General features: G+C 45.9%; 1 protein-coding gene across 1 annotated transcript in view; it reads right to left on the minus strand.

Moving 5' to 3' along the window:
- Nucleotides 1-1,858: 1,858 nt before the first annotated feature.
- The window catches only part of ESPL1 (extra spindle pole bodies like 1, separase), a gene marked incomplete at its 5' end in the record, with an annotated part of 44,497 nt that continues 32,311 nt past the window's right edge, over nt 1,859-14,044 (minus strand). Inside the window, 9 exon segments of the mRNA XM_083356603.1 lie at nt 1,859-2,384; nt 2,727-2,885; nt 9,695-9,778; nt 9,955-10,070; nt 11,022-11,126; nt 11,381-11,554; nt 11,787-11,942; nt 12,545-12,667; nt 12,761-12,888. Coding sequence (XP_083212729.1) covers nt 2,183-2,384; nt 2,727-2,885; nt 9,695-9,778; nt 9,955-10,070; nt 11,022-11,126; nt 11,381-11,554; nt 11,787-11,942; nt 12,545-12,667; nt 12,761-12,888 — 1,247 coding nt within the window. The 3' untranslated portion in view covers nt 1,859-2,182.

Here is a 14,044-nt window from a genome sequence, read left to right on the forward strand (position 1 = left end):
CATACGGGGGTGGGGATACCTCCAGGCCCCTGCACAAACGGCGACAGGGCAGGCAGTACTCAAGCGGGCGTGGGTGATGTTGCCGGCAGCAGCAGGAGGTGCGAGCTGTGAAGAAAAACTCTTCGCACTCCGATTCTTCCCAGAGAGGGACTTTCATTACTTGTTTTTATTCGTGAATTAAATTTCACATACATTTGGCAATGTTCATGCCAAAGCAGGACACGTGTCATAGTACCATAATTGAAGCCACGCGAGGAGCCGAGCTTAGCAAAAGCACCTCCAATGCCTTTTCCTCCGCCCGAGAAGCAAAATAAAAGGTGCCCAGGACGCATGCTTACGCTGTTGTATGTTTAGAACCCACGCGCTCCATTTGTAGTTGCGGTGTCTTTATTGCGGGCTCTTTATTGCTCAGCCCACCTGCCTTGCAGTAACCCACCCTTTCCTTCCCCCCCCCCACTACTACCCTTCTCCCCCTGCGCTCGGTTGGCCTTGGAGCTGCTGCTGGGCAATGCCGTTTGTGTGCTACTGAAAGGTGGTGATCCTGGGAAACCGCTCTGCCCGGCCAGAGAAAAGCAGAGGGGGCTGTCCATGGGAGGCACCACATGGCAAGAGGTGCTGGGTGGCTGCTCTGCTGTGAGCGGTGCCTCAAGAGCCGGGCGTGGGTGGGAGTTGGCAGTTCAGCGGGGAACAAAGGGAGCGCTGTGGAAAAGGGAGCCAGGCGGGCTGGGCACGTGCCAAAGCGATGGCCGGGAGGATAGCAGAGAAAAGGGGACCAAGGGAGGGGCGGCAGGTTTGCACCGTTCCTGAGCTGACCAAGTCTGGAGGGCAATTCACGAGGTGTGTGGGAGCTGGCGGGTGTTGCCTGGTGGAGAGGCAGGGGCAGCAGGAGTTTGCAGGCAAGGGAGGGGAGGCAGGCGAACACCAGGGAGATTCCCACCTTGCCCCATTTGCTGGGGGATGGCAGGGTGTGAAAGAGCAAGTGGTTGCACGTGTGAAGTCGCAGAAGATGCTAAGCCAGAGGCAACCCTCGGATTGAGCTGCAGAGAGCTGGACCGGGGGGGGGGGAGGGGGGGCAGGGCCAGTGCCTGTCTCACCTCGCCTTAGGCTCCACTCTTCAATGAAGCCTGTTGTGCGCATGCGTGCACGCATTTTGCAGCTCCCACTTTTTTCTTTTGTGAGGGAACCGGTTCCGAGTGGCTCTTTCACCATTTCAGGTTGCTGACCCCTGGTCTAGTAGAATACAAATATTTTAAATTGCATGCCTTCCCAAGCATCCCTAATGACTGCTTATACTGGCTGAGGCTGCTGAAAGTTGTAATACAGGTAGTCCTTGACTTACACATGTTCATTAAGTGACCATTCAAAGTTACAAGGGCACTGAAAAAGATGACATGACTATTTTTCAGTTACAACCTTTGCAGCATCCCCGTAATTGTGTGATCAAACTTCAGACGCCTGGCAACTGGTTCATATTTATGACAGTTACTATGTCCCAAGGTCATGTGATCATGTTCTGCAACCTTTTGACAAGCAGTCAACAGGGAATCCTGATTCACTTAATAACCATGTTACTAACTTATCAACTGCTGTGATTCACTTAACAACTGTAGCAAGAAAGGTTGTAAAATGGGGCACAACTCACTTAACAAATGTCTCAACAGAAATTTTGGGCACAACTGTGGTCATAAGTTGGCCACCTGTACAAAGTCTGGCAGGACTGTTACCTATTTCCCATATTATTCCAGTCTCCTAACCCTAGACAAGTCAGCTCAAACATCCTCAGTTAAGACTAGAACATATACCCTGTCCCAGGTTCAGGATTGACTGCATGTATACACAGAAGTTATTTGCTTTTAACTTTATTGAGGTTTTGAAACATTAAAATACAAATAGATTTAAGAATAACTTACAATAATTATTGAGCATTTACTCTATACAAATTTGATACATATTCCAAAAGATAGCAGCTTACATAGGTTCTATAAGAGCAATGCAGGCTTGTTAGATCAAAAGGGCAAGGCAGACTATGACCAAACATACTAGCATAAATTAAATGTTTATCCTTTCCCTTGAAACGCAGTTAGACAATTTATACTTAAGGGAATTCAAAATGTAGTAATAAATTCATTCAACTCCCTTCAATTTTTCCCCATGAAATAGATCTCGTGTTTTGTTGAGTTTTCTATTTCAGGAATACTGGTAAGCCATATGCAATGGGAGCAGCTCCAATCATGTATCTGAGCTTGGGAGCCTGGCGGGATTCAATGACGTACTGCAGCAAAGGGGCTCCAGAACTTGCCTTGAGCCAGTTGTTCAGAAGTGCCTGCATATAGCGATCAATATCTCGATCTGTTACATCCCAGAGATTACCCAGCACTAGGGGACTGGAAAACAAGGGAGGGGAAAGAAGTATGAGAGCACAAGTCATGTTTATAAAAGAATCATGGATCTATCAATTGGTAGGCAAAACAGAGCAAAAGGTTTGGCTGAGTAATACTTAGGCTTGCACAAGCATTTCATGTTGGATGATATCTCCTTGCTCCTGAAGCCTTAGGACAGGGGTAGGCAACCTTGGCTCTTTTATGACTCGTGGACTTCAACTCCTAGAATTCCTGACTCAGGAATTTCCCAAGTATTGACTTCATAGTTTGGAAGCCAGTATATCAGGATTTAGGAACTGATTCTGGGCAATTACCAAGATGACTGACTAGATTTTAGCAACTTACCATCCTGCCATGATGAACTTGAGGATAGCACCAGTTCCCTCCAGGTTGCTCTGTACTGCTAGAGCAGCACTGCTGCAGCCAAAAAGAAGAGCCACAGCTCTGCAATCCATTTTTAAGATGGAATCCACAAAGCGTGCACCTGCCCCATGACCAGCGTAGCTAAAAGAAGGGAAAAAAATGACGGACACCTCAAAAAAATCTGCCAAGATTCCCATTGTACAATTTCTTGATTGTCTCAGTTTCCTGTTCATTTGCAGATCTGAATGTTAAATAATATACCTTCACCAGAAACTAAAACAGGAAATCTTTTAAAGTGGCTGGGCTCTCAGTCACATCGTCAGAAGGCTGCATCCCCTCTTTTGCTCAACTTATCCGTGGCAAAAGGGAGCGAGAAGTTTGGTTTCAGCAAGTTAAAGCAGCAGGGTTTGTTTTTATTTTTCCTTTATTAACATATATAAAAATACATTTATCCATATTCACGCACACACACAATGGAACAATACATTGGAAATTTTAATATCAATTAATTTAGCCTAAGGCTGAAACCTGTGCTATAAAACAAATACTTTCAACAGGTGTTCTTTCTTGAGAGTTTCATTTTATTTTCAATGTTATATTTAATTTTGAAGAAAAACTCAAATAATCATGCTTGCAATATTAATATTCAAAACTGATTAATGCTGATAAGAGTATCTACTTTTCCTTTCTGTTATCTACATTTAATACTACATTTAATAGGTGCATAAATAATAGAATATTAAGAATTTATTATAAAAATACTATTATATTAGTATTGTATACTATTCAACACTATTGTATTGAAATAAGATATTGTATCAAAAAGATGGAACAATAGATGGTCTATATCAGGGCTTTTCAACCTTTTCACAGATTGTACCACTTTTAGGACATGACAGTATTTGAGGACCACCAGTGCTTAGCAAGGTGTCAAAAACTTGATGACTAAAAAAAAAGAAGGGGGGGATTTTGAGTTTTACTGATTAGTTTAGTTTAGTTTAGTTTTATTGTATTTGTATACCGCCCTTCTCCCGAAGGACTCAGGGCGGTGAACAGGGCATACATAAAAAATACAGGATACAAAAATTAAAAAGAATTAAATAGTAGCCCAGCTAAAGCAGTCGATAACAATATAAAAATCCCCATTATAACCCCAACATATCCCCATCAGGCCAGGCCAGCTTGTTCAAATAGATGGGTCTTCAAGATTCATTTGTTATAGAAATGGCTAGTTTATGATATTATGGAACAGTAAAAAGTTGAGGTTCAATGTTAACGCTTCCTTCTGCTGCAACAGAGGAAGTCTGTTCTTTTTCCCTTCTCCCCCTCACCTCCCCCCCTTTTTCCTCCCCACTGTGTCCTATATTTCCTTTTGTATTTATGTATTTTATTCTATAATCTAATAAAATATTACAAACTGTAGAAAAACAGAAAAAAGTACCAGTTTTAATTTCTTCGGTGGCTGTTCCTTTGCTGAATCACTTTCCCTTTGCACTGACAAATGTACGATGAATTTATCCATGTTTATTAATATGCACCACTACTAGCTAGTTCAGGGGTCTTCAAACTTGGCACTTTTAAGACTTGTGGACTTCAACTCCCAGAATTCCTCAGCCCTCATGGCTGGTTGAGGAATTTTGGGAATTGAAGTCCACAGGTCTTAAAAGTTGCTAAATTTGTAGATTCCTGAGCTAGCTGGTTGGCCCTTCTTCCTCTCTCCCTTCTGAGCTCTTCCACAGTGTAGTAATAATGTACCCCCCCCCACACACACAAAACCCTTCCTTCCCTGTACTTGTCTTTAAGACACAGGAATCAACTGCAAAGCAAGAAAACAAAACAATACAAACTCCGTTTTTTTTCTCTTTAAGCTGCCTCAGGCATATCACAATGTTGCAATTCTAGACTGAAAGGCTCTGGCAATTGCGAAAAGCTTTAGCTTTAAGCCAGTTTACCTTCAAAGAAAACTTTCTAAAAGCCACAGACAGACTCAATTAAAGGGGTTAAAACTAATTACATTTGTTTACACCTTTCCTGTTGTCTTTTTTTGCCCTTCCCCCACCCAAACCACATTCTTTTATAGCCTACATAACTAATGGGACGCCTATCCTGGACTTGCTAGACTCATGCGACAATATACTAGCACGGACTTATATGCCCTCAGGGGAGCCCCCCTCTCCTGGGTGCGACCCGCCTCCTTAAACACTCTTAACCTCGATGACGGGCCCGAGTTTTGGGACCCTGAGAGATGGCTGGGCAGGGGCAGGGGCCGTCAACATAAATTTAATAGAAGGCCTCTGATCATTTTTTTATCTAAATTTTTTACGGGGTTAGGGAGAGGGGTGGGTGATAGGGGTTGTCTGGCTTTGGGGGGTGGCCAATCAACCATGGCTCAGGCCAGACTTGGGTCCGACCGCTCGGGTGGAGAACGGGGTGTGGTTGTCTCCGGGGCTCATGAGCGGGTCGTGGGATTACCGATTCCCACGACGGGGAATGGCAGCAGGTGGATAGACAGAGGGCCGTATCGTTACCGGGAGGGCCGTCTCCGCTATTTGCAAGCGGTGAGGCGCTCCGACCCTCTGCCTCTTCCTCGAGGTTCCGGGGGCGAGGATGTGCAGCCTCCTGAGCTCCGGCTGGTGTACCTGAATGCCAGGTCCGTGGTTAACAAAGCTCCCCTCGTCAGGGATTTAGTTGAGGGTGAGCACGCGGACCTGGCTTGCATCACGGAGACTTGGTTGGGCCCAGAGGGTGGGGTCCCTTTGGTTGACCTCTGCCCACCAGGCTTCCGGGTGCTACATCGGCCACGAGCTCATGGTAGGGGTGAGGGTGTGGCGGTGACTATGAGGGAGACCTTATGTCCGCGGGAGACCACCGTTCCTCAGATAGTCGGGTGTGAGTCTCTCTTTGTGAGATTTGGTTCTGAGGCACAGTTGGGCTTGCTGCTGGTGTACATTTCGCCTAGTCGCACAGCGGCAGCCCTGCCCGAGCTGCTCGATATCCTCTCGGGGTTGGTGGTTGAGTTTCCCAAACTTATTGTTTTGGGAGACTTCAATCTACCATCCCTGGGAGGCTCATCTGAGCTAGCTCGGGAGTTCATGGCTTCCATGACGGCCATGGACCTGCCGCAAGTAATTTCTGAACCAACTCATGAGGGAGGCCACACCCTTGACCTGATCTTTTTATCTGGACGGTGGTTGGATGATCTTGGTGGGGGCTCTCCATTTATTATGCCCCTGTCATGGACCGATCATCATCTCCTGCGGCTGGTCTTCCGTTTTGCCACCCCCCGCCGTGGGGGTACGGAGCCAATTAGATGGTACCGCCCCAGACGCTTAATGGATCCTGATAGATTCCAAGCGGCGCTGGGGTCCCCACCTGCCTCCACTGCTCACAACTCGGCGGATGCCTTAGTGGAAGCCTGGGAAAGGGCAGCCACTGAGGCACTTGACCGGGTTGTACCCTTGCGGCCCCTGACCTGGTGCAGATCCCAGCGAGCTCCATGGTTCTCCGCGGAGCTCCGGGAGATGAAGCGTCGGAAACGGGGCCTAGAGAGCTGCTGGAGGTCTAGCCGATCCGAACCCGACCGGTTGCGGTTAAGAACCCATATTAGGTCTTATCTCGCAGCGATGAGGGTGGCGAGGTGTAATTACTTCTCCACCCTCATCGTGTCCGCAGATAATCGCCCGGCTGCCCTGTTTAGGGTGACTCGCTCACTTCTTAATCAGGAGGTGAGGGAGGATCCCTTGCAGGGTCGTGCCGAGGAATTTAGTCAACATCTGTCGGATAAAATCGCTCGGATTCGGACCGGTTTGGACTCCAGCTGGGCAGAGTCTGGCGATCAGGACACGGGCGGTCTTGTCAATGTTATCTGGGAGGAGTTTGATTCTGTGACCCCTGATGAAGTGGACAGGATTATGGAGAGGTTGAGCTCCACCACATGTTTATTGGATCCGTGCCCTTCCTGGCTGGTTTATGCAGCCAGGGAGAGGACACGAGGCTGGCTTCAGGCAGTTATATCTGCTTCTTTGAGTGAGGGTTATTTCCCCACCGTCTTGAAGGAGGCTGTGGTGAGACCTCTCCTCAAGAAGCCTGCCTTGGACCCAGCTGTCTTGAACAACTTTCGTCCAGTCTCCAACCTTCGCTTTCTTGCGAAGGTTGTTGAGAGTGTGGTGGCGCATCAGCTCCCTCTGGTCCTGGATGAAGCGGATTATTTGGACCCCTACCAATCGGGTTTCAGGCCCGGGTACAGCACGGAGACGGCATTGGTCGCTCTGGTGAATGATCTCTGGAGGGCTCGGGATAGGGGATATTCCTCTGTCCTAGTCCTATTAGACCTCTCGGCGGCTTTCGATACCATCGACCATGGTATCTTGCTGCGGCGTCTCAGGGGATTGGGAGTGGGAGGCACAGTTCTTCAGTGGTTCTCCTCCTATCTCCTGGGACGCTCGCAGTCGGTGTTGGCAGAGGGGCAGAGATCGGCCCCTAGGTCTCTCGTTTGTGGAGTTCCTCAGGGGTCAGTTCTCTCGCCTCTCCTGTTCAACATCTACATGAAACCGCTGGGTGAGATCATTCGTGGTTTTGGAGTTGGGTATCATCAATACGCTGATGATACCCAACTTTTCATTTCGACCCCAAACCACCCCAGTGATGCCCTCGCTGTGATGTCCCGTTACCTGGAGGCGGTTCGGGTCTGGATGGGGAGGAACAGACTTCAACTCAACCCTGACAAGACTGAGTGGCTGTACATTCCGGCATCCCGGGACATTCAAAATGTTCCATCTCTTTCTATGGGGGGTGAGCTTTTACCCCCCGTGGATAGGGCTCGCAACTTGGGAGTCCTCCTAGATTCACGGCTTACTCTGGAAGACCATATAGTGGCCGTGACTAGGGGGGCTTTCGCCCAGGTTCGCCTGGTGCGCCAGTTGCGGCCCTATCTGGACCGGGATGCTCTGTGTATGGTCACTCATGCGCTCGTGACCTCTCGCCTTGACTACTGTAACGCTCTCTACATGGGGCTTCCCTTGAAGACCACTCGGAGGCTCCAACTGGTACAGAATGCGGCCGCGAGAGTTGTCCTGGGAGTTTCCCGGTACTCCCATGTTACACCTTTGCTCCGCGAGCTGCATTGGCTACCAGTTGTCTTCCGGGTGAGGTTCAAGGTCCTAGTCATGATCTTTAAGTCCTTACATGGCATGGGTCCGGGTTACCTCAGGGACCACCTGCTGCCGGCGTCAACTTCCCTCCGCCCAGTACGTGCCCACAGAGAGGGCCTCCTCAGGGTGCCTCCAGTCAGGGAATGTCGACTGGTGGCCCCCAGGGGGAGGGCCTTCTCTGTGGGCGCTCCGGCATTATGGAACCAACTGCCGGTTGAGCTCCGGATGGCATCAGACCTCCGATCCTTCCGTCGCGGGTTGAAGACCCACTTATTTGAATTAGCTGGTCTGGCCTGATGGGGGAATATGGGTTTTTAAATTGATTTTTAGTATTTATTATTGTTGTTTTTAATCGGGCACTGGTTTAATTTCCTTTTAACTTTTGTATTGTTATTTATATATGCCCTGTGAACCGCCCTGAGTCCCTAGGGAGAAGGGCGGTATAGAAATCAAATAAAACTAAACTAAACTCTCTTCTCTTCCCCATCCTTTTCTTCAGTTCACCTCCAGCTCTGAGCTGCTTCTGGAAGTGCCAATCAGCTGGAGCCCTGCCTGCTCCTGCGGATTCTGCCAAGCCCAGACAGTCCTGCAGCTGCACCTGCCTCTCCCTCAGGCTTGGGTCGCTTTGGCTCATTCCCCTCCCCTCCTACACTTGGCTAGCATTGACGTACCACCTGCCACGAGGGAAAGTACCACAGGTGGAACACGTACCACCAGTTGAAAAGCCCTGGTCTATATGACTAGATTTAATAATATGTGAAAGTGAGCTATTTTTATATTAACACTTTATGGATGTATTTTTAATTTCTTAAAATGCCATTCATTTAATCACTATTCTGTATATTCTCTTCTGATTTTATTAGCACTGCTACATTCGTATTGTGTTTTTGATATATGAAATATGTGATATATATATGACATGACATATGATATATAGGATATGATATATGGTCTGATAAGCAGCAGGGTATTGCCTGCTTAGTTTACCACCCAAAGAGACCATTCTTTTCCTCTGGCATTCTTGCTTAATTCTGGCAAAATAATTAGGTTTGCTAAAAGATCTTCTCTCCTCATTTAGAAGTTGGCTACAAGGAGCCAAAACCTCCCAGCTGAACTGAACACATTTATTAAATATATTTTTCAACATGGCTTGCTGATGAGATTCTTGGAAAACACTAGGCTTGGATTATAACCTTCAGGATAAGCTTGCTGCTTGTTATTTAATATAGGGTCATAAAAGACACTAATAAATGTTATAGAAATGGGAAACAGAGGGGTGGGGAGGAAATCAAGGAATTTCCAGTACTGCTTGTCCTGGTAAGTAGCCCAAAATATAGTTATGGCATAAAAACTTTTTTCTTTCCCCATAAGCCAGTTCTTACTTCTCTGTGATACCTTGGTTTTGCATAACTATTTTCTGAGACTTTATATAAATACTTGAGAAGAAAACAGTGTTAAATACATTCAGAGAAAAATATTGTATTCCTGAGCAACTTTTTTTAACATTTCTATTTTCCTGCTTTCTCTATGGCTCTGCTCACCTATGAATAGCATTGCTCTAATGAGCCTCTGTAGCCGAGATCTACTGTATTAAAAACATTTTTAAACGCAAGAACACTTACAATAAAGAGCCTAATCCAGAAAAATGTGTTCTCTCGGAGCAATCACATCAGACCCAGAATCCACTTCCTCTATGCTTTAATAGCTTTCATTATGCAAGTTTTCTATCTGCAATTCATTCAAGCATTCTCACTTTTTGCTGGCACTAGTATAGGATATGCAGCTCTGCCTCGTACTCACATGTAGAGATCACGTTCTTCGAGGGCCAGTGGTACTTGGTCTGTACTGGGAACCTCTCCCACCACTCCTGCCCATCCAGGTTCACTATCATGTAATAAGCAGAGGGGGGAGGAAAAGATAGTTATCAATTGAATGAGTTTAGTTGTGTCAACATGGTAAGCAACCTTGATCCAAAAGGAAGCCTCCTGCTGACCGATTGCGATGCTATGGCTCCCCTGAAGGATCCAAAAGTCTGTGCAATATAGAGTGCAAATTCCTACCTTTGAAACCATTCTTTGAACATCATCTCTGTGCCAGGAAGATTTTTGTGTGGGTTCAGAACGTAGAAGGTGCTGCTGCTACTGACTCCGTGGTTGAGGATAGTCTCTTCCTGATACTGTTTTGAGGGAGATCAGAATAGTTGCTCCATTAAATGGGGACAAAGCACCATGAAATCAGGCACTAACTTTAGCATGTGAGGATTTTCGCTTGATTACCCAAAGTCCATGAGAAGAAAGTGTGTGTGTGTGTGTGTGTGTGTGTCTTCTATTATCAGCTGGAAAAGCACCAATGAAAAATTGGCCACTGTGGGCTTTGTGCTGTAGCTAGCACATTGCTTCTGGGTTTCTTCCACAAACTCTACTATGCTTTGCAATGATGTCTTGCACACAGCATACCAAGCCCTAGTGCGGCCATATTTTTGTTTCTCTGTCTATATCCTATCTATCTATCTACCCATCCATCTTTGGTCTCCCTTAATATTGTTCAGTCTTTTAAAATTCTGTTTAATGGGGAATGCATACAAATTCTTTAAACAAATATTGCTCCTTATAAGCAATATTTCACTTTCATGGAAAGGTGATTGTTCCTTCTTGTGGTTAAGAGCAGCCTACATTAATCCTTTTTAGTTTGCACGCTGGCTTTCTCAGTTACAGAAATTATGCTAGCTTTCTGAACTCAAAACAGCCCAATAGCTCTACTTAGGCTGGCAGAACTAAGAGACTCTCAATTGTTGTTCGTCCATCAGAACTAATACAAAGCAGAGACTGAGGTTTTGATGCTAATAGCGCTGGCCAGCTTAAGTGAAATTGATCTTCCTTGTCACAGAGGAAGCAAAGAAATGAGTACTATCTCCTAAAGAGCTCCCCAGATTCTTGCAAAATAGTGTCTCCTAGCATTTGTTAAGCACTCCTTTTCCCTCTGCACTCCAGGGATGAGGCAAAAATCTAAGATGCCAAAGAACTGTTATTTAGTTACGAGAGTGTTACAAGTTGCTATTAAATGCATCAATAAAGGGTGCTGGAAAAGAACATATCTGAGTCATGCTCTCAGCTTCCAGATACCTCACCTTTTTCATAAGTGAGTAGCTAAGCAGAAAGTGTAGAGATGGTAATCGGGTTATTGACTGGTTTCTTAAACACGGTATGTTTTCCCAGGGAAGCTTCTGGAGATGCTGTAAAGAAAGATCAAGTGTTCAGTTCCCCTTCCATAAAACATTTATTGGTTGAAGCAAGTCAATAATATGGTAAGTTACTGGGCCAGTCCTGGAATGCTTAGAAGATTGAGATATTTCATGACCATTCTTTCTACCTGTTTCTATGGGAAGAGAATCCAGGCAGCAGCCTCTGGCACAATACAAGAATGCTGTCCCGAGGTTGCCATTTGCTCATCCCTGTGGTAAAACAGCATGGCTCCATCATTACTCACTTTATCCAGCACAAGCACCAAGTGGCCACTTGGCGCCTGGCCAGTGTATAATTTCAGTTTGTCCACTGTCTCCTGTAGAAGGCTCAGGGCTCTCTCAGGTTGAGCTGGGTGAAGGCCCCGCACCAAGTGCTCTACAAGTTGTGGAGTTAACAGATGGGATCCAGCCAGTATGACCTGTCAAAAGAGAAAAGAAATTCCCATATCTGGGGCTGCCTGATATAATAACCTGAGCCGATAACAACAGTAGAAAACAAAAAAGGCAATTGGAATTAAAAACATGGCAGATTTCTCATTTGAGACAGAAAACATTGCAGGGTATATATATATAAAAGGGACCATCCTGTTGAAGACAAGTCATACCTGGCTAACCTCACTTTCTAAAGTCGAAGCCTGACCACCTCCTCACCTTGAGCAAAGCTATATCAATCTTTTCACAACCACATTCCCTGAGGTGTGTTAGAAGATGGGAGGCTTCTTCCCTCAAGCTGTCATTTTCACAGGTTGCTAGTAGTGCAATCTTCCAGCAGCTCAGCACATGCATCTCCAGAGAATCCATTAAAGCCTGTGAAGTCAGAAGAGTCCTTTTAACAAGGGGGGGGGGAGCGCAGAACAGCACAACAACAGTGTGGTTTGGAGGATGCCACCTTTGACCTGATTCTGATTCCCACCAAAGGCAGAGAGCTGTAAGAGTGCATTACGTGTGTGTGTGGGCACTATTGGGGAGGGCGAAGAACTTGAAAGAACAGAGCATGAAGGAATCAAACGTGATTGCACAATCAGGACAACAAGCCATTCTGATAATCTTGATCTCCTCTTCCCATTCTTTCTGTTGAGGCCAACTCAGAAAGTTTCAAGCTTCTCACGAGCTCAGCTTTGTACAATGCATGCCTTTTACATGTGCTTAAATGACCAATCTCATCATCTTGTCAGCACCATCTGTATCCAGAGGATCGTGGACATAAAGGTCAGCATTATATACCTTGAAAACTATAGAGCAGAGATGAAGCCACCAAAAGGACCTCAAACCGCAAATTTTAATTTGACTGAAGGAGGAAAATAGTTTTAATATATGCATAATAAATGTACTGAATTGGATTAATTTAGTCTACTAAATTAAGGGCGGATCTGAAAGAGAAACACATGCTGCAGGAAAGCAGATCGCACCATCATTCTTTTGTCCAGTGCTATCCGGCCAGCCCACCAATCCTCTTTCTGTGTAAAATTTGAGATCTCTTTTTGTTTTTGCAGGATGGCTTCAAATTCACTTAGAGCTGCACTTAAGGAGACCTGGGGGGGAAAAAAAATCAAAAGGAATATTATGAAGCAAAACATGGCCTAAATCCAGAAACTTAGCATTCGAATTCTCCTTCTCGCTCTTACCTTGGCATGCAGAGTCTGTATCTGGATGTTCACAGGGATAGCACCTTTCTCTAACCTTGTCAATAAGAGGATGTCCCCAATGGTCTCTGGCTGGGTGCTCACCAGTGTCATTATGCACACTGTGACTCCTAAGGAGGAGACAGGAAGTCTCTTAAATAGGTCAATTGAAAAGAGAAAATGTAACGAGAAAATAGTATTGTATTAAAACAAGACTTTGTTTGCCAAAGCATAACAGCCCTTCAAGCCATCATCCCTGCTCATCGCTCTACACCTTTAAGCCCTGTACTTTTTAGCCTCCAAAAGTCAGAGTAATAAAAAAAATGTCAAGTAATGGTTGAGAAAAGAGGGCAGGGCAGAACTCAGCTCACCTGACCCTCTGATCACTTAGCTATTTTCCAATTCCTACTTCCAAGCTCCAAATTCCTAATGGAATACATCCAAGAGAATTGAATACCCTCGACTGGTGGGTGGGCAGCCTAATAGTGTCCGTACACTTTTTTATTATAATTTCCCCAGATTTCTTCTATTGGTCTTGCTGACTGGGCAGATGGAAAGTAAGGCAAAACATTTGCAGTGCATCAGATTGCTGCTTAAAAAAAATGCTAAGAGCACTCTTTTTTTAACAAATCTAGACAGTATTAAATATTTCATCCAGTCTTTTCTGCAGATGTTTCCTTCTAGATTCTAGACCAATCTGCCAATTCATTTAATGTACAGTTAAAACAGAGATTGGAAACAAGTGGTACAGTAGTCGTTGCTGAACTACAAATCTCAATAGCTCCATTTAGCATTTGCCAGTGATGACAGCTAGTGAGAATATATGCAGAATCTCAGGGTCTCATCCTGGTACTCTGGCAACAAAACTTACTGTGTTTCCTACAAAATAAGATCCAGTCTTCTATTTATTTATTTATTTTTTTGCTCCAAAAGACACATTAGGGCTTATTTTCAGGAAAACACCGTATTAGGGTGATCAGCGTGGCCAGGCACCCCCACCTCCCCGGCGCACGAAGAGGCGGTGAGCACGCAGGGGCCGACGGTGTCCAGCAGGAGCCACAGCCTTTGCAGCAGCACAGGTAAGTCCGAGCATGGAGGCAGAAGCGGAGGGGGAGACAGGTGATCTAAATGTGCTATGCAGCCAACTGGCACACAGCAGATTCACGTGGTGGCACTAACAGCAGGTGGAGGCAGAGGAACAGGGGGAGGCAGACAATCCCACCACACAGCTGCCTGCTCCAGCGCAGCCGTGGGCAAGCCAAGACAGTGGGACGGAGTGGGTGGTGC

The sequence above is a fragment of the Vipera ursinii genome (genome assembly GCF_947247035.1).
Source record: "Vipera ursinii genome assembly, chromosome: 2".
Taxonomy (NCBI): Eukaryota; Metazoa; Chordata; class Lepidosauria; order Squamata; family Viperidae; genus Vipera; species Vipera ursinii.